The sequence below is a fragment of the Oncorhynchus kisutch genome, linkage group LG13 (assembly GCF_002021735.2).
Source record: "Oncorhynchus kisutch isolate 150728-3 linkage group LG13, Okis_V2, whole genome shotgun sequence".
In the NCBI taxonomy this organism is placed as follows: domain Eukaryota; kingdom Metazoa; phylum Chordata; class Actinopteri; order Salmoniformes; family Salmonidae; genus Oncorhynchus; species Oncorhynchus kisutch.
In genome coordinates, this window is record NC_034186.2 from 14,109,430 (window position 1) to 14,130,183 (window position 20,754).

At 43.4% G+C, this 20,754-nt stretch overlaps 1 protein-coding gene across 1 annotated transcript in view; it reads left to right on the forward strand.

The window, feature by feature from the left end:
• Window positions 1–20,754, forward strand: part of raver2 (ribonucleoprotein, PTB-binding 2) — a 134,118-nt gene that overhangs the window by 17,646 nt on the left and 95,718 nt on the right. Inside the window, exon 2 of the mRNA XM_031785636.1 lies at window positions 4,996–5,062. Coding sequence (XP_031641496.1) covers window positions 4,996–5,062 — 67 coding nt within the window. The remainder of the gene's footprint in view (window positions 1–4,995; window positions 5,063–20,754) is intronic.

A 20,754-nucleotide genomic window follows, 5' to 3' on the forward strand; every position in this document is an offset into this window, starting at 1 on the left:
ACTGATAGAGACATACCCCAAGCGACTTACAGCTGTAATCGCAGCAAAAGGTGGCGCTACAAAGTATTAACTTAAGGGGGCTGAATAATTTTGCACGCCCAATTTTTCAGTTTTTGATTTGTTAAAAAAGTTTGAAATATCCAATAAATGTCGTTCCACTTCATGATTGTGTCGAGCTCAGTGAGGTTGGATGGAGAGCATTTGTGAACAGCAGTTTTCAGTTCTTTCCACAGATTCTCGATTGGATTCAGGTCTGGACTTTGACTTGGCCATTCTAACACCTGGATATGTTTATTTTTGAACCATTCCATTGTAGATTTTGCTTTATGTTTTGGATCATTGTCTTGTTGGAAGACAAATCTCTGTTGTTGATTCTTCACAAAAAAAATACAGTTTTATATCTTTATGTTTGAAGCCTGAAATGTGGCAAAAGGTCGCAAAGTTCAAGGGGGCCGAATACTTTCGCAAGGCACTGTATATCTGCCATGTGGCGCAGTCAACATTCGTCAAAAATAGCATTATAAATATTCACTTACCTTTGATGATCTTCATCAGAATGCACTCCCAAGAATCGCAGTTCCACAATAAATGTTTGTTTTGTTCGATAATGTCCATCATTTATGTCCAAATAGCTTCTTTTGTTAAGGCGTTTGGTAAACAAATCCAAACCCGCGTTCAGGTCCAGTCGGACAAAAAGTTCAAAAAGTTATATTACAGGTCGAAGAAACTTGCCAAACTAAGTATAGAATCAATCTTTAGGATGTTTTATCATAAATGTTCAATAATGTTCCAACTGGAGAATTCCATTGTCTGTAGAAAAGCAATGGAACGAGAGATACCTCTCATGTGAACCCGTGCTACGGTGCGGTCGTCAGTTAGGCAGGTTACCTTCGCTTTCTTGGGCACAGGGAGTATGCTGGTCTGCTTGAAACATGTAGGTGTTACAGACTCGGTCAGGGAGAGTTTGAAAATGTCAGTGAAAGGGCCTCCCAAGTGGCGCAGTGGTCTAAGGCTAGAGGCATCACTACTCCGGCCGTGACCAGGAGACCGTTGAGGCAGTGTACAATTGGCCCAGCGTCGCCTGGGTTAGGGGAGGACTTCCCAGGATGTCCTTGTCCCATCGCGCACTAGCGATTCCTTTTCGTGGGCCGGGCGCATGTCCTCTGATACATTGGTGAGGCTGGCTTCCGGGTTAAGCGAGCAGTGTGTCAAGAAGCAGGGTTGTGTTTCGGAGGATGCATGGATCTCGACCTTCGCCTCTCCCGAGTCTGTACGGGAGTTGCAGTGATGGGACAAGACTGTAACTACCAATTGGATATCATGAAATTGGGGAGAAAATAAAATGTCAGTGAAGACACTTACCAGTTCGTCCGTGCATGCTCTGAGTACACGTCCTGGTAATCCGTCTGGCCCCGCGCGCGGCCTTGTGAATATTGACCTGTTCCAAGGTCTTGCTCACATCGGCTAAGGAAAGCGTGATCACACAGTCGTCCGGAACAGCTGATGCTCTCATGCATGCTTCAGTGTTGCTTGCCTCGTAGTCAATTGTGGATAACTACAAATACCTAGGTGTCTGGTTTGACTGTAAACTCTCCTGCCAGGCTCACATTAAGCATATCCAATCCAAAATTAAATCTAGAATCGGCTTCCTATTTCGCAACAAAGCATCCTTCACTCATGCTGCCAAACATACCCTCTTAAAACTGACCATCCTACTGATCCTCGACTTCGGCGATGTCATTTATAAAATAGCCTCCATCACTCTTCTCAACAAATTGGATGCAGTCTATCACAATGCCATCTGTTTTGTCACCAAAGCCCCATATACTACCCACGCGACCTGTACGCCCTCGTTGGCTGGCCCTCGCTTCATACTCGTCGCCAAACCCACTGGCTCCAGGTCATCTACAAGTCTCTGCTAGGTAAAGCCCCGCCTTATCTCAGCTCACTGGTCACTATAGCAGCACCCACTCGTAGCACTCGCTCCAGCAGGTATATCTCACTGGTCACCCCCAAAGCCAATTCCTCCTTTGGCTGCCTTTCTTTCCATTTCTCTGCTGCCAATGACTGGAACAAACTGCAAACATCACTGAAGCTGGAGACTCATATCTCCCTCACTAGTTTTAAGCACCAGCTGTCAAAGCAGCTCACAGATCACTGTACCTGTACATAGCCCATCTGTAAACAGCCCACCCAACTACCTCATCCCCATACTGTATTTATTTATTTATTTACATTGCTCCTTTGCACCCCAGTATCTCTACTTGCACATTCATCTTCTGCACATCTACCATTCCAGTGTTTAATTGCTATATTGTAATTACTTCGCCACCATGGCCTATTTATTGCCTTAACTCCCTTATTTTACCTAATTTGCACTCACTGTATATAGACTTTTTGTTTTCTTTTTTTCTACTGTATGTGTGTAACTCCATGTTGTATGTGTCAAACTGCTCTGCTTTATCTTGGCCAGGTCGCAGTTGCAAATGAGAACTTGTTCTTTATTTAGCCTACCTGGTTAAATAAAGGTAAAATAAAAAATAATAAAAATTGGAGGTGTACCTGTGGATGTATTTCAAGGCCTACCTTCAAACTCAGTGCCTCTTTGCTTGACATCATGGGAAAATCAAAAGAAATCAGCCAAGACCTCAGAATAAAAATTGTAGACCTCCACAAGTCTGGTTCATCCTTGGGAGCAATTTCCAAATGCCTGAAGGTACCAAGTTCATCTGTACAAACAATAGTATGCAGGTATAAACACCATGGGACCACGCATAGGAAGGAGACGCGTTCTGTCTCCTAGAGATGAACGTACTTTGGTGCGAAAAGTGCAAATCAATCCCAGAACAACAGCAAAGGACCTTGTGAAGATTCTGGAGGAAACAGGTACAAAAGTCCTGTATCGACATAACCTGAAAGGCCGCTCAGCAAGGAAGAAGCCACTGATTCAAAACCGCCATAAAAAAGTCAGACTACAGTTCTCTCTACTATTATTCTGACATTTCACATTCTTAAAATAAAGTGGTGATCCTAACTGACCCAAGACAGGTAATTTTTTACTAGGATTAAATGTCAGGAATTGTGAAAAACTGAGTTTAAATGTATTTGGCTAAGGTGTATGTAATCTTCCGACTTCAACTGAATTTCAGCATAATAATGCACAGCCCTATGTGGAAAGAATCTGTACACAATTTCTGTAAGCTGAAAACTCTCTCAGTTAATCCATGGCCTGCTTACTCACCAGACATGTCACCCATTGAGCATGTTTGGGATGCTCTGGATCGACATGTACAACACCGATTTCCAGTTCCAATATCCAGTAACTTCACTCAGCCATTGAAGAGAAGTGGGACAACATTCTATAGCCACAATCAACAGCCTGATCAACTCTATGAGAAGGAGATGTGTTGCTCTGCATGAGGTAGGGTAATTGGTGGTCACACCAGATACTGACTGGTTTTCTGAAGCAGTTCACCTCACAAAGACACAGCGGTTGGAACCAAAAATCTCAAATTTGAACTCATCAAGATTAAAGGACAGATTTCCACCGGTCTAATGTCCACTGCTCGTGTTTCTTGGCCCAAGCAAGTCTCTTATTATTATTGGTGTCCTTTAGTAGTGGTTTCTTTGCAGAAATTCAACCACGAAGGCCTGATTCACGCAGTCTCCTCTGAACAGTTGATGTTGAGATGTTTCTGTTACGTGAACCCTGTGAAGCATTTATTTGGGCTGCAGTCTGAGGCTGGTAACTCTAATGAACTTATCCTCTGCAGCAGAGGTAACTCTGGGTCTTCCATTCCTGTGGCGGTCCTCATGAGAGCCAGTTTCATCATAGTGCTTGACGGTTTTTGCGACTGCACTTGTTCTTGACATTTTCTGGATTGCCTGACCTTTGTATCTTAAAGTAATTATGAACTGTTGTTTCTCTTTGTTTATTTGATCTGTTCTTGCCATAATATGGACTTGGTATTTGACCAAATAGAGCTGTCTTCTGTTCACAAGTATTCCCACACATAATAGGATGACGTGATCATATAGAAATATAAGCAGGGTTTGAACGGATTATGTTTTAGTCAAATATATCTGTTTTGGCTTCAGTCTAAACATCCTTTTAAATTATTTTCCGGCCCCTCGACAACGCGCTGAAAAAATTGTCCCGCGGCTGAATCTAGCGGATGATCCCATGTTGTATGGGCTGTTGGGTTGGTTGGTAGTATGCACTGACTGTAAGTCACTTTGGATAAGAGCCTCTGCTAAATGACTAAATAGTCTAAATAAATTAAATGTGTGGATGAATGAGAGGGCCGGGTGACATTTGGCTGTAAAAAGAAAAAGTCTTTAGTATCTTAATATTTTTATTAATATGTTTTGGGGATGTATCTCCCCTGTGAGTGTTAACTACATGTGTCTGTTTTCTCAATAAAGAGCCCAAAAAGCTATTCAGCTCTTCAACAGGATATATAAGTAAAAGAATGAAAGATTTAGCTCATTGGACAACAGTGACGTTAATGTGTTCTGTGTTTCAAAGATTCCTGCTGTCTAAACACTCTCTCTCTCCTTCTCTCCCTCTCTCTCTTTCTCTCTCTCTCTCTCTCCACCCTTCACTCTGTCCATCTCTCTCTCTCTCTCTCTCTCTCTCTCTCCCCCCTTCACTCTGTCCATCTCTCTCTCTCTCTCTCTCTCTCTCTCTCTCCCCTTCACTCTCTCCATCTCTCCCTCTCTCTCGCTCACTCCCTCCCTTCCTTCTCACTCTTTCCCCCCCCTCTCTCTTTCACTCACTCCCTCCCTTCCTTCTCACTCTTTCTCCCCCCCCTCTCTCTTTCACTCACTCCCTCCCTTCCTTCTCACTCTTTCCCCCTCCCTCTCTCTCTCTCTCTCTCTCTCTCACTCACTCCCTCCCTTCTCACTCTTTCCCTCTCTCTCTCTCTCTCTCTCTCTCTCTCCCTCCCTTCCTTCTCACTCGTTTCCCCTCTCTCTCTCTCTCTCTCTCTGCAGGAGGTCCATGAGATTCTGAGAGAATACGAGCTCAAGTACTGCTTTGTGGACCGCACCAAAGGGACAGGTAAACCAAACCACCCCCCACTTCTCCAAACCATCACCATTCTCTTCAGTTCACAGCACAACCCCCACCATGTCTGTCCAGTCCTTTTCTCTTTTCCTGGTTAGAGGGAATGGCTGTATTTAGAGTAGAGCGAGAGGGAGAGCCAAACTCGAAAACCTTTTGAAACACAGATCTGCAAACAGCTGAGATGTTGTGGCTGAGGCAGGGGGGGCACTAAAGGTTAATGCTGTTTAATTGCTGATGAGAGCTTAATGAGAAACGGCCTGATCCACGGTGTATGTGATGAGAAACGGCCTTATCCACAGCTCATGTCACACTGTTAATTAGTCCAACAGACCGTTGTGTCAAGGTAGGATGGGTTCTGACATACCAGTAGAAGTTTATAAAGAATGTCGGAGACTCTATACATAAAAAAAAAACTGTATTTAATTGTCTTAATACGGATCCCTTGGTGATATTTTGAGAGCTCCGCTTCTCTCTCTCTCTCTGTCTCTCTCTCTCTCCTCTCATCAATAGAGCTACATGCTTTGAATAGCCTAGCTCTTTTAGAGAAGGTAGCTAGTTGCAGAACTTAATGTGTCAGTGGAATTGTTGTGATCGCCGTTTTGAATTAAAAGACGGAGTAAGAACTATTTTGAATCAAATCTCATTTAAATTGGGGGAGCTTCAAAGAGATTGCCAGTGAGAGGAGGGAAGAGAGAGAGTGGGTTTTCTATCAAATACCATACCACAGCAGCACAGTAGCATATCTATTATCTGGTGTCGTCTCTGAGGCCAGGACCAGTATTGTCAAGATCAGTAATCTTTGACTTCAGACACAGCGAGTCGATCACAGAGAAGATCTGACAGCATTTTAACTCTGTTATTAATCTTTTAGATATTTTCCCCCCTCTTACACACATGCAGGCTGTCTAGCGCACACACATGCTCATGTTTGTACCACACACACTTTTGTCTATCACAGAAGTCAGGATGATTGTGTGTGTTCTAAGTATCCCGGGCTAGCTGACTGAGCAGTAGGCACACCACAGGGCATGTGAGAGGGAGGCGTGTTACTCCAAGCCTGATTAGCAGGTGTTACACTGTAATCTTTCCCCCTGTCAATCACCGTCTCCCCAACCACCACCACACAGCAAACCTGCCACTGACTTCAGCTGCCACTATGCTCTGAATTACCGATAATCAATTATTATACGAGTGGTCCCAACGATTGTCTGTCACCTCAGATCATGGATGGAGAGATGAGAGCATCTTCAACGAGGAGCCAGCAAGGTATGTTAAGCTAGCTAGCTAGTTAAGGACACAATGCATTAGGTATGTTAAGATAGCTAGCTCTAATGAACTTATCCTCTGCAGCAGAGGTCACTCTGGGTCTTCTTTTCCTGTGGCGGTCCTCATGAGAGCCAGTCTGATCATAGCGCTTGATGGTTTTTGCGACTGCGCTTGAAGAAACGTTCAAAGTTCTTGAAATTTTCCGGATTGACTGACCTTCTGATCTTAAAGCAATGATTAACTGTTGTTTCTCTTTGCTTATTTTATCTGTTCTTGCCATAACATGTACTTGGTCTTTTACCAAATAGAGATATCTTCTGTATACCACCCCTACCTCACAACAATTCCACAAATTAACTTTTAATTGAAATGCATTCCATTCCTCATGAACCTGGTTGAGAGAATGCCAAGAGTGTGCAAAGCTGTCATCAAGGCAAAGGGTGGCTGCTTTGAAGAATCTTAAATATAATTTTTTTTAACACTTCTTTGGTTACCACGATTCCATGTGTTATTTCAAAGTCGTGATGTCTTCTCTATTATTCTACCATTTAGAAAATAGTAAAAATAAAGAAAAACCCTTGAATGAGTAGGTGTGTCCAAACGTTTGACTGGTACTGTATATTATTGTACAGTATAATAATTCATTTTAATAATGATTATTTAATGCAAACAATCCCAGCAGTTTCTTTAAAAATATATATAGTGACAATCTCTTCTGAAACATTGAAGACAAATTAGCAATCTGTCTGCTAGCTCAGTGGTTCTCAAATGACCCGGTCCCCAAAAAGCAGTGGTTCAAAGCTCGTGAAAGCTCAGCAAGGAAGAAGCCACTGCTCAAAAATGGAGTTCCTCGGCATACACATCAAGGACAAACTGAAATGGTCCACCCACACAGACAGTTTGGTGAAGAAGGCACAACAGCGACACAAGTCATTTTTCCCCAAAACATTTACAGACAGATGATTTCACTTATAATTCACTGTATCACAATTCGAGTGGTCAGAAGTTTACATACAAGTTGACTGTGACTTTAAACAGCTTGGACAATTCCAGATGTCCTAACCAACTTGCCGAAACTATAGTTTGTTTAACAAGACATTTGTGGAGTGGTTGAAAGTGGCTTCTTCCTTGCTGAGCTTTCACGAGCTTTGAACCACTGCTTTTTGGGGACCGGGTCATCACGACTTTGACACAAGTCATTTTTCCCCAAAACATTTACAGACAGATGATTTCACTTATAATTCACTGTATCACAATTCGAGTGGTCAGAAGTTTACATACAAGTTGACTGTGACTTTAAACAGCTTGGACAATTCCAGAAAATTATGTCATGACTTTAGAAGCTTCTGATAGGCTAATTGACATCATTTGAGTCAATTGGAGGTGTACCTGTGGATGTATTTCAAGGTCTACCTTCAAACTCAGTGCCTCTTTGCTTGACATCATGGGAAAGTCAAAAGAAATCAGCCATTGTAGACCTCCACATTTCTGGGTCATATTTGGGAGCAATTTCCAAATGCCTGAAGGTACCACGTTCATCTATACAAACAATAGTATGCTAATATAAACACCATGGGACCACGCAGCCGTCATACCGCTCAGGAAGGAGACGCATTCTGTCTCCTAGAGATGAATGTACTTTGGTGCGAAAAGTGCAAATCAATCCCAGAACAACAGCAAAGGACCTTGTGAAGATGCTGGATGAAACAGGTACAAAAGTATCTATATCCACAGTAAAACGAGTCCTTTATCGACATAACCTGAAAGGCTGCTCAGCAAGGAAGAAGCCACTGCTCCAAAACCGCCATAAAAAAGCCAGACTACAGTTTGCAACTGCACATGGGGACAAAAATCATACTTTTTTGGAGAAATGTCCTCTGGTCTGATGAAACAAAAATTGAACTGTTTGGCCATAATGACCATTGTTATGTTTTGATTAAAAAGGTGGAGGCAAGCCGAAGAACACCATCCCAACCGTGAAGCACGGGAGTGGCAGCATCATGTTGTGGGGGTGCTTTGCTGCAGGAGGGACTGGTCCACTTCACAAAATAGATGGCATCATTAGGAGGGATATTATGTGGATATATTGAAGCAACATCTCAAGACATCAAGTTAAAGCTTGGTCGCAAATGGGTCTTCCAAATGGACACTGACCCCAAGCATACTTCCAAACTTGGGGCAAAATGGCATAAGGTCAACAAAGTCAAGGTATTGGACTGGCCTTCACAAAGCCCTGACCTCAATCCCATAAAAGAATTGTGGGCAGAACTGAAAAAGCATGTGCGAGCAAGGAGGCCTACAAACCTGACTCACTTACACCAGCTCTGGCAGGAGGAATGGGCCAAACTTCACCCAACTTATTGTGGGAAGCTTGTGGAAGGCTACCCAAAATGTTTGACCCAAGTTAAACAATTTAAAGGCAATACTACCAAATACTAATTGAGTGTATGTAAACTTCTGACCCACTGGGAATGTGATGAAAGAAATAAAAGCTGCAATAAATCATTCTCTCTACTATTATTCTGACATTTCACATTCTTAAAATAAAGTGGTGATCCAAATTGACCGTGAATTTTTACAGGGAATTTTTACTAGGATTAAATGTCAGGAATGAAATGTATTTGGCTAAAGTGTATGTAAACTTCTGACTTCAACTGTATATACTGTATTTTATACCATCTATTGCATCTTGCCTATGCCGCTCTGTTATTGCTCATCTGTATATTTATATGTACATATTCTTATTCCATCCCTTTACTTTAATTTGTGTGTACAAGGTAGTTGCTGTGAAATTGTTAGATTACATGTTAGATATTACTGCACTGTCAGAACTAGAAGCACAAGCATTTCGCTACACTAGTAATAACATCTGCTAACCATGTGTATGTGACCAATACTTTTTGATTTGATGTTTTGCACATTTGTTACAAAACATAGGCAGATAATTTAGAGTCCAAGTCGAGTCTCAAGTCATCAAATTTGTTACTTGAGCCAGACTCGAGTCCAAGTCATGTGACTCAAGTCCACACCTCTGCATGTATATACAGTATGTGTACAGTCTGCCCGCTTAATGCTGAATTAGCTCAACACCATGTTTCATTTGGATGTAGTATCTATTGTATGGGATGTAAATTTCATCAGCCTCTTGGGGTAATTTAGATACAGATTAAGGTGATTTTATTGGGCCGTGTTTTTAATTCATGGGAAAGAAACACTATAATATATTGTGTGCTGACTGTATCTCACAGACGGCTTGGTTTGCCCTACGTGTCAAATAAGTGGGGCGTTTCTGAGAATTCCTGGGAATGAGAATTGGCTGGTGAATTGTGATGATTCCTGTGAAAAAAACAACAGAGAGTAAATCCACAGGAAACTCCAGGTTTTCAACCTGTCTCTTGCCTGGAGGAGGCTAGCTACAGTAGAAAGAGAGGACTGCTGGTGTGTTTTATCAAACATCAATGTAAGCATGTGTATGTTGGTTATTAGGTTCCCAATAACACTAATTGACATGTATGGCCCCTCCATCTCTGACATCAGATCTGCAACCATATAGAAACTTGAAGTAATTTAGGGCATATTAGTGTGTGCGTGCGTGCCTGCATTCATGCGTGTGGGTGTAGCTCTCTGTAAGAGTGTTTGACTGTCTGCCCGGAGTGTGTCTCTGAAAATGTGCTTGGCAATGACTTTCTGCATGCGTGTGTGTGTGTCACTCTCTCTCTCTCTGATTTCCGTTTCTCAGTAGTTTCTTTAGGGAATGAGCGTATTTCTCCCTCTTTATCCCCTATGTTAACTTTACTCTGCTCTCGCTTCAGTGCAAATTAGAGCCAGGCATCTTTTGCAGCTTAAGTGGACTACAAAACCCACAATGCAATGCGCTCTCTCTGGCTACACTACATGACCAAAAGTACGTGTACACCTGCTCGTGGAACATCTCATTCCAAAATGATGGGCATGAATATGGAGTTGGTGATAGTGTGTTGTCCTCTAGCTCCAGTGACGAGAACTATGTAGCTATGAAGCATTACTACACGATTTCCTGATTTCAAAGATGAACCACTTAGAAGTTAAATCATGGGGATCATTTTAATTTTACCCTCTGATAGAACATAGACTTTCATCAAATTGCTAGGAGTTTCATGATTTTTATTTCTGGGGGTGGATTATCCCTATAAGACCACCTCGTTACGGAGTGTTTCGGTGTTAATTTAACAGTTACCATCTATCATTACCAATATATTATATATGCACTAGACGACTGACAGGGGGTGCGGTTTAGAAGCCACCGTACCTCTTCCTCCATCTTTGAACTCCTCCACTGTTGTAAAATATATTTTGGAAGCTATAGAAATGTATTCTATTACAGAAGCATCAATGCATACTTTAAAATTTGAATATGTGAGTTAAACATATATTTTTAGAACGTACTAATGTTACTGCCTCCACAACAATACAAATACTTAAAATACATGTAATTTTGTCCTTAAAACAGCAACCCAGGGTTTATATACATCATTGGTCATTACCTGGCCTCCCATCCCACTGGCATTGGCCAAAACCTCAGCCAGGCCAGCCATAGAGCTTCCATAGAGTGCTCCAGAGTGGAATTCGGAATTTCGAAGGTATGTGAGGCGTTCCGGAACTGTCCGCTGAGATGACAATGGAAGAGGTCAGCAGGGGAATCCTGGCCACACAATGGGCCTTTTGTGTGAGCCGTACTGTCCATATAAGGAAGACACTGAGTAATAGAGGAGCCCTGCGCGGTTCAAAGCTAACTGGCCCAGAGCTTTGTACTTGAGCCCACACAGTCCCATCAGCGACTTCATGAATGTTTGTCTCTGATGTACACTAAGCCTATGTGGTGCATATGACGTATGTGCTGTGCAGTCATTTTCTTTTGAAATCTGGGGTTGAACCATCATTATACCTTAGCTACACTGGCCTTCCATCCACGTGCGCCATCGCGCACATGTTGATTTTGTCTATCCCCACCAGATGTGGTCTTGAAATGCAAGTTAAAATACCAAAACCAACTGTGAACCAACTTAATTAATTTGGGGACAGGTGGAAACACACAAACATTCATGGTCATTTAGCTAGATTGCTGTTTCTAACTAGTTCGTCCTGGGAGATAAACATTGGGTTGTTATTTTACCTGAAATGCATACCGTGCTTTTTTTTTATAGATATTTGTAGAATTTTGACCTGGAGTCGTACAAAATGTAGTGTTTCTCTACTCTGACGATTAATCCACAGATGAAAAGGGAATGCGAGTTAGTTTGTAGTTGGTTATCTTTGATTAGTCTCTCCTTGTTCGTCTTTCAAACATCTACGTGGGTTTGTATGTTCGTGAAAACCAATGAGTATATGGGAGAGGCAGGACTTTAAGCAAGTCAAGCTTCTTGAATTGAACCAAGTTTTATTTTAGCCTTCGGGCAAAGCAGGCATGTGTACGTGTACATTTATTTTGCAACGCTCGCACATACAACATGGCCGGTCTGGTTTCCCTGTTAGGATGCTCTTTATGTTTTGTTATGGTGAGTTGTTGTCTAAGGATTCCCTAGGGAGTCGTCTTTCTACCTTCATCCTGTGTTTTCAAAGATTCACAGATTTCATTATTTGACTATTTCAGTATTTCTCTACTGTTCAATAGGTTCCTTTAAATTGCAAGCTGATTATGATCACTCTATTCGTATAGGATGTTTAGGAGTCATGTTCAGCTGTAAAGAGACAGGAAGAGGAACTGTAAAGAGACAGGAAGAGGAACTGTAAAGAGACTGGAAGAGGAACTGTAAAGAGACAGGAAGAGGCACTGTAAAGAGACAGGAAGGGGAACTGTAAAGAGACAGGAAGAGGAACTGTAAAGAGACAGGAAGAGGAACTGTAAAGAGACAGGAAGAGGAACTGTAAAGAGACAGGAAGAGGAACTGTAAAGAGACAGGAAGAGGAACTGTAAAGAGACAGGAAGAGGCACTGTAAAGAGACAGGAAGAGGAACTGCAAAGAGACAGGAAGAGGCACTGTCAAGATATTTGAAGAGGCACTGTAAAGAGACAGGAAGAGGCACTGTAAAGAGATTTGAAGAGGCACTGTAAAGGGACAGGAAGAGGCGCTGTAAAGGGACAAGAAGAGGCACTGTAAAGAGACAGGAAGAGGCACTGTAAAGAGAAAGGAAGAGGCACTGTAAAGAGACAGGAAGAGGCACTGTAAAGAGACAGGAAGAGGACCTGTAAAGAGACCAGGAAGAGGCACTGTAAAGAGACAGGAAGAGGCACTGTAAAGAGACAGGAAGAGGCACTGTAAAGAGACAGGAAGAGGCACTGTAAAGAGACAGGAAGAGGCACTGTAAAGAGACAGGAAGAGGAACTGTAAAGAGACAGGAAGAGGCACTGTAAAGAGACAGGAAGAGGCACTGTAAAGAGACAAGAAGAGGCACTGTAAAGAGACGAGAAGAGGAACTGTTAAAAAGAGACGAGATGAGGAACTGTAAAGAGACAGGAAGAGGAACTGTAAAGAGACAGGAAGAGGAACTGTAAAGAGAAAGGAAGAGGACCTTTAAAGAGACAGGAAGAGACACTGTAAAGAGACAGGAAGAGGCACTGTAAAGAGACAGGAAGATACACTGTCAAGAGACAGGAAGAGGCACTGTAAAGAGACAGGAAGAGGCACTGTAAAGAGACAGGAAGAGGCACTGTGAAGAGACAGGAAGAGGCACTTTAAAGAGACAGGAAGAGGCACTGTAAAGATATTTGAAGAGGCACTGTAAAGATATTTGAAGAGGAACTGTAAAGAGACAGGAAGAGGCACTGTAAAGAGACAGGAAGAGGCACTGTAAAGAGACAGGAAGAGGAACTGTAAAGAGACAGGAAGAGGAACTGTAAAGAGACAGGAAGAGGAACTGTAAAGAGACAGGAAGAGGCACTGTAAAGAGACAGGAAGAGGCACTGTAAAGAGACGAGAAGAGGAACTGTTAAAAAGAGACGAGATGAGGAACTGTAAAGAGACAGGAAGAGGAACTGTAAAGAGACAGGAAGAGGAACTGTAAAGAGAAAGGAAGAGGACCTTTAAAGAGACAGGAAGAGACACTGTAAAGAGACAGGAAGAGGCACTGTAAAGAGACAGGAAGATACACTGTCAAGAGACAGGAAGAGGCACTGTAAAGAGACAGGAAGAGGCACTGTAAAGAGACAGGAAGAGGCACTGTGAAGAGACAGGAAGAGGCACTTTAAAGAGACAGGAAGAGGCACTGTAAAGATATTTGAAGAGGCACTGTAAAGATATTTGAAGAGGAACTGTAAAGAGACAGGAAGAGGCACTGTAAAGAGACAGGAAGAGGCACTGTAAAGAGACAGGAAGAGGAACTGTAAAGAGACAGGAAGAGGAACTGTAAAGAGACAGGAAGAGGAACTGTAAAGAGACAGGAAGAGACACTGTCAAGAGACAGGAAGAGGAACTGTAAAGAGACAGGAAGAGGAACTGTAAAGAGACAGGAAGAGGAACTGTAAAGAGACAGGAAGAGGAACTGTAAAGAGACAGGAAGAGGCACTGTAAAGAGACAGGAAGAGGAACTGCAAAGAGACAGGAAGAGGCACTGTCAAGATATTTGAAGAGGCACTGTCAAGAGATTTGAAGAGGCACTGTAAAGGGACAGGAAGAGGCGCTGTAAAGGGACAAGAAGAGGCACTGTAAAGAGACAGGAAGAGGCACTGTAAAGAGACAGGAAGAGGCACTGTAAAGAGACAGGAAGAGGCACTGTAAAGAGACAGGAAGAGGCACTGTAAAGAGACAGGAAGAGGCACTGTAAAGAGACAGGAAGAGGCACTGTAAAGAGACAGGAAGAGGCACTGTAAAGAGACAGGAAGAGGCACTGTAAAGAGACAAGAAGAGGCACTGTAAAGAGACGAGAAGAGGAACTGTTAAAAAGAGACGAGATGAGGAACTGTAAAGAGACAGGAAGAGGAACTGTAAAGAGACAGGAAGAGGAACTGTAAAGAGAAAGGAAGAGGAACTTTAAAGAGACAGGAAGAGACACTGTAAAGAGACAGGAAGAGGCACTGTAAAGAGACAGGAAGAGACACTGTCAAGAGACAGGAAGAGGCACTGTAAAGAGACAGGAAGAGGCACTGTAAAGAGACAGGAAGAGGCACTGTGAAGAGACAGGAAGAGGCACTTTAAAGAGACAGGAAGAGGCACTGTAAAGATATTTGAAGAGGCACTGTAAAGATATTTGAAGAGGAACTGTAAAGAGACAGGAAGAGGCACTGTAAAGAGACAGGAAGAGGCACTGTAAAGAGACAGGAAGAGGAACTGTAAAGAGACAGGAAGAGGAACTGTAAAGAGACAGGAAGAGGAACTGTAAAGAGACAGGAAGAGACACTGTCAAGAGACAGGAAGAGGAACTGTAAAGAGACAGGAAGAGGCACTGTAAAGAGACAGGAAGAGGCACTGTCAAGGGATTTGAAGAGGCACTGTCAAGAGATTTGAAGAGGCACTGTCAAGAGATTTGAAGAGGCACTGTCAAGAGATTTGAAGAGGCACTGTCAAGAGATTTGAAGAGGCACTGTCAAGAGATTTGAAGAGGCACTGTCAAGAGATTTGAAGAGGCACTGTCAAGAGATTTGAAGAGGCACTGTCAAGAGATTTGAAGAGGCACTGTCAAGAGATTTGAAGAGGCACTGTAAAGGGACAGGAAGAGGCACTGTAAAGGGACAGGAAGAGGCACTGTAAAGGGACAGGAAGAGGCACTGTAAAGGGACAGGAAGAGGCACTGTAAAGGGACAAGAAGAGGCACTGTAAAGAGACAGGAAGAGGCACTGTAAAGAGACAGGAAGAGGAACTGTAAAGAGACAGGAAGAGGAACTGTAAAGAGAAAGGAAGAGGCACTGTAAAGAGACAGGAAGAGGCACTGTAAAGAGACAGGAAGAGGAACTTTAAAGAGACAGGAAGAGGCACTGTAAAGAGACAGGAAGAGGAACTGTAAAGAGACAGGAAGAGGCACTGTGAAGAGACAGCAGGGAGGAACTGTGAAGAGACAGGAAGAGGCACTGTAAAGAGATTTGAAGAGGCACTGTAAAGAGATTTGAAGAGGCACTGTAAAGAGACAGGAAGAGAAACTGTAAAGAGACAGGAAGAGGCACTTTAAAGAGACAGGAATAGGCACTGTAAAGAGACGGGAAGAGGAACTGTGAAGAGACAGGAAGAGGCACTGTGAAGAGACAGGAAGAGGAACTGTGAAGAGACAGGAAGAGGCACTGTGAAGAGACAGGAAGAGGCACTGTAAAGTGACAGGAAGAGGAACTGTAAAGAGACAGGAAGAGGCACTGTAAAGAGACAGGAAGAGGCACTGTGAAGAGACAGGAAGAGGAACTGTAAAGAGACAGGAAGAGGCACTTTAAAGAGACAGGAAGAGGCACTGTAAAGATATTTGAAGAGGCACTGTAAAGATATTTGAAGAGGAACTGTAAAGAGACAGGAAGAGGCACTGTAAAGAGACAGGAAGAGGCACTGTCAAGAGATTTGAAGAGGCACTGTCAAGAGATTTGAAGAGGCACTGTCAAGAGATTTGAAGAGGCACTGTCAAGAGATTTGAAGAGGCACTGTCAAGAGATTTGAAGAGGCACTGTCAAGAGATTTGAAGAGGCACTGTCAAGAGATTTGAAGAGGCACTGTCAAGAGATTTGAAGAGGCACTGTCAAGAGATTTGAAGAGGCACTGTCAAGAGATTTGAAGAGGCACTGTCAAGAGATTTGAAGAGGCACTGTCAAGAGATTTGAAGAGGCACTGTAAAGAGTTAGGAAGAGGCACTGTCAAGAGATTTGAAGAGGCACTGTAAAGGGACAGGAAGAGGCACTGTAAAGGGACAGGAAGAGGCACTGTAAAGGGACAGGAAGAGGCACTGTAAAGGGACAAGAAGAGGCACTGTAAAGAGACAGGAAGAGGCACTGTAAAGAGACAGGAAGAGGAACTGTAAAGAGACAGGAAGAGGAACTGTAAAGAGAAAGGAAGAGGCACTGTAAAGAGACAGGAAGAGGCACTGTAAAGAGACAGGAAGAGGAACTTTAAAGAGACAGGAAGAGGCACTGTAAAGAGACAGGAAGAGGAACTGTAAAGAGACAGGAAGAGGCACTGTGAAGAGACAGCAGGGAGGAACTGTGAAGAGACAGGAAGAGGCACTGTAAAGAGATTTGAAGAGGCACTGTAAAGAGACAGGAAGAGAAACTGTAAAGAGACAGGAAGAGGCACTGTAAAGAGACAGGAAGAGGCACTTTAAAGAGACAGGAATAGGCACTGTAAAGAGACGGGAAGAGGAACTGTAAAGAGACAGGAAGAGGCACTGTGAAGAGACAGGAAGAGGAACTGTGAAGAGACAGGAAGAGGCACTGTGAAGAGACAGGAAGAGGCACTGTAAAGTGACAGGAAGAGGAACTGTAAAGAGACAGGAAGAGGCACTGTAAAGAGACAGGAAGAGGCACTGTGAAGAGACAGGAAGAGGAACTGTAAAGAGACAGGACAAGGAACTGTAAAGAGACAGGAAGAGGAACTGTAAAGAGACAGGAAGAGGAACAGTGTGCTATGAAAGTCAAGTACATTGCTTGAAGAAGGAGAGCTTGTATCCTATCTGGCCAGTGCCGGTCTTTGCCATTCAAGCAAAATATTTTGCGCCCCTGCTTTTGACAAAGTGGGCCCTGCTTATCGAAGGACAGCATCAGCGCTCACCTAAAAAGCCCCTATGCCACTGGTTAAGAGAAATTGTTTTTGTTTTAGGGCAGAACAATGTGAGTTTTGCTCAGAAATTGCCACCCTCGACAATCTACCACCTTAAGCAGCTGCATAATGAGCGGGCCGGCCATGTATCTGGCAGCCTGCAACATCCCATTATATAACCCAATGTACTGAAGCTCCACATCCATGCGGTTTTTACTAGCCAATGACCTAAAGATGCTACATGTTTATAGAACCACATCTGTTTCTGAGAGGGCAATGTTCTGACTAGCCCTTTCCCCTGTTATTGTATAATATCAACAAAGACACTTTATCTAAATGTGTTAAAGCCTTTAGATGTAAATTATCGTCTCTTTTGACTCCTGGAAATTTTCCACAAACTAAAGGCTTGTAGGATTGTCAAGCGTCTGCCGGCCTCGAGTACTTAGCAAACTGATTCGACATGTATCAAATCAAGTTGTATTAGTCACATACCCATATTTAGCAGATGTTATTGTGGGTGTAGTGAAACACAAATCTAAAAGTATGTAATGTAGAAATAGAAGAAACGGGTGGGTGGTCCCGCTAGCACACAGCACCGAAAGCAAGTCAACGAACAGCCAACGAATGGCCCGTAATGTGCACACTGACAATCGGTCTGGTGAGTTTTCTCCTTAACAGATAGAGCCATTATGGGTCTACTTGTCTATAACTCAGCTCTTAGTGACAATACCACTTGAGACCTCTCAGCCCTGTAATTGCCCTGGAGGACAACTGCAGGCAGATCTATCCCTCTTTCTCTCGCTTTCTCCCCATCTCTCCCTCTTGTTATTTCTGTCTCTCTTTCCCTCTCTCTCTGTCTCCATCGTCATCTGTCCATCTGTTCTGTGTGAGTCAGTAGCTGTAATTGAGGGCAGCAGTGCCCATGCCAGGCCGTGCCCATGCCAGGCCGTGCCCATGCCAGGCCGTGCCCATGCCAGGCCGTGTGTGCTATGTGATAGATATGTTCTGTTTGGATTGATCCCATTCAGTAGCCAACTCATAGTTTGCCAGGTGTTCCCTGTTAAGTCCCTATTATCTCAACCTGGACAAAACAATGTGATTTGTGTTTTACTCCGTGTGTCACACTCCGCTGTCTAATTGATTTGCTTCTCCATGACACTGCTCCTAGTTTCATAGTATTTGATGGAGCTCTGTTTGGACCCAGGAAATCAAACCTGAGAGTTCTCCTGTAGGGCTCTGTCTTCCTCTATTGTTTCATCTTCCTGAGACAGTCCCATTTAAATGGGTAACAATAGCCTCAGTGCTGTGCCGGTCGTTAATGAATTTATTCGACCTCTTCACAACACCTCTCCTTGATAAACTAAAGAGCCTGTCTGTGTTTTAACTGAAAGTTTAGAAGGTCATGATGATGATGATGATGAAGGCAGTATTGGTAATGATGATTATGAGGAGAAAGGCAGTATTGGTAATGATGATGATGATGAAAATGAAGGCCGTATTGGTAATGATGATGATGAAGAAGGCAGTATTGATAATGACGATGATGATTATGAAGACAGTATCTGATGGTGATGATGAAGACAGTAATGGTAATGATGATGATTAGAATGAAGGTAGTATTGATAATGATGATGATGAAGATTAAGGCAGTATTGGTAATGATGATGCTGAAAATCAAGGCAGTATTGGTAATGATGAAGATGAAGACAGTTGGTAATGATGATGATGAGAATGAAAGTAGTATTGATAATGATGATGATGATGATGATGAAGGCAGTATTGATAATGATGATGATGAATATGAAGGCAGTATTGATGATGATGATGATGATTATGAAGGCAGTATTGATGATGATGATGATAATGATGAGGAGGGTGATGAAGACAGTATCGGTAATGATGATGATGAAGGCAGTATTGGTAATGATGATGAGGATGCTGATGATGATGAGGATGATGTAGACAGTATCTGTAATGATGATGAAGATGATGATGATGAAGCCAGTATCGGTAATGATGATGACGATGAAGCAAGTATTGGTAATGATGATGATGATGAAGGCAGTATTAGTAATGATGATGAGGATGCTGATGATGAGGATGATGAAGAGAGAATCGGTAATGATGATGATGATGACGATGGTGATGAAGCCAGTTTTGGTAATGATAGTGACAAAACAACAGTTGTCACAGGAACACTTGGCAGTCTCACACCCAGCCCTATCATCCTCTCTGGTGTTATCTCTACAAACAGCAGGTGTGTGTGTGTTGAGTCTGACTTGCACCACTGAGTCACACACAACCTCCCCATCTATCCAGCCACACACTGTGCTGAGCGTTTGCACTGGGTTATCAGAGTCAACAGGTCTGAAGCGCACAAAACCCCTTAGACCAAATTATTATGTTGCTAACCTGCCATACAGGCAATATCTGATCCTTGAGGGCAGCTGTACTGTGCGTGGGATCTCTTTAGTTCATATGACCCATCATTATATCAGACCCACTTCTGAATCCTGGTGCTTACATTACTAGCAGAGGGAATACTTAAGTTTCACTTCATAAATAACACTTCCAGAGAGATTCTCCCTTCAGGACTCTGCCCGTACACTACCAGGTTTATCATAGCCCAGGGGTCCTGAACAGAGAGATCCTCCCTTCAGGACTCTGCCCGTACACTACCAGGTTTATCATAGCCCAGGGGTCCTGAACAGAGAGATCCTCCCTTCAGGACTCTGCCCGTACACTACCAGGTTTATCATAACCCAGGGGTCCTGAACAGAGAGATCCTCCCTTCAGGACTCTGCCCGTACACTACCAGGTTTATCATAGCTCAGGGGTCCTGAACAGAGAGATCCTCCCTTCAGGACTCTGCCCGTGCACTACCAGGTTTATAATAGGTTTATCATAACCCAGGGGTCCTGAACAGAGAGATCCTCCCTTCAGGACTCTGCCCGTACACTACCAGGTTTATCATAGCCCAGGGGTCCTGAACAGAGAGATCCTCCCTTCAGGACTCTGCCCGTACACTACCAGGTTTATCATAGCCCAGGGGTCCTGAACAGAGAGATCCTCCCTTCAGGACTCTGCCCGTACACTACCAGGTTTATCATAACCCAGGGGTCCTGAACAGAGAGATCCTCCCTTCAGGACTCTGCCCGTACACTACCAGGTTTATCATAGCTCAGGGGTCCTGAACAGAGAGATCCTCCCTTCAGGACTCTGCCCGTGCACTACCAGGTTTATAATAGGTTTATCATAACCCAGGGGTCCTGAACAGAGAGATCCTCCCTTCAGGACTCTGCCCGTACACTACCAGGTTTATCATAGCCCAGGGGTCCTGAACAGAGAGATTCTCCCTTCAGGATTCTGCCTGTACACTACCAGGTTTATCATAGCCCAGGGGTCCTGAACAGGGAGATCCTCCCTTCAGGACTCTGCCCGTACACTACCAGGTTTATCATAGCCCAGGGGTCCTGAACAGACTACATTTTCACTCAGTCTCTTACCATGTCTCTGCTGTAGCATCAACAGTTTACTGTCCCCCTGACCTGAGCTATGGGTTTCCCATCAATGGCCTTAACACTGTTGACAGTCTAAATTAGAGAGCAGATGGCATATGTGTGTCCTCTACTTATCTAGAGTGTTATTGTGGTTAACAGATCATATAGACAGGCTAGTTTCAGTCTCTACACGAAGGGGAAGGAAGCCGTCGCTGGTGTG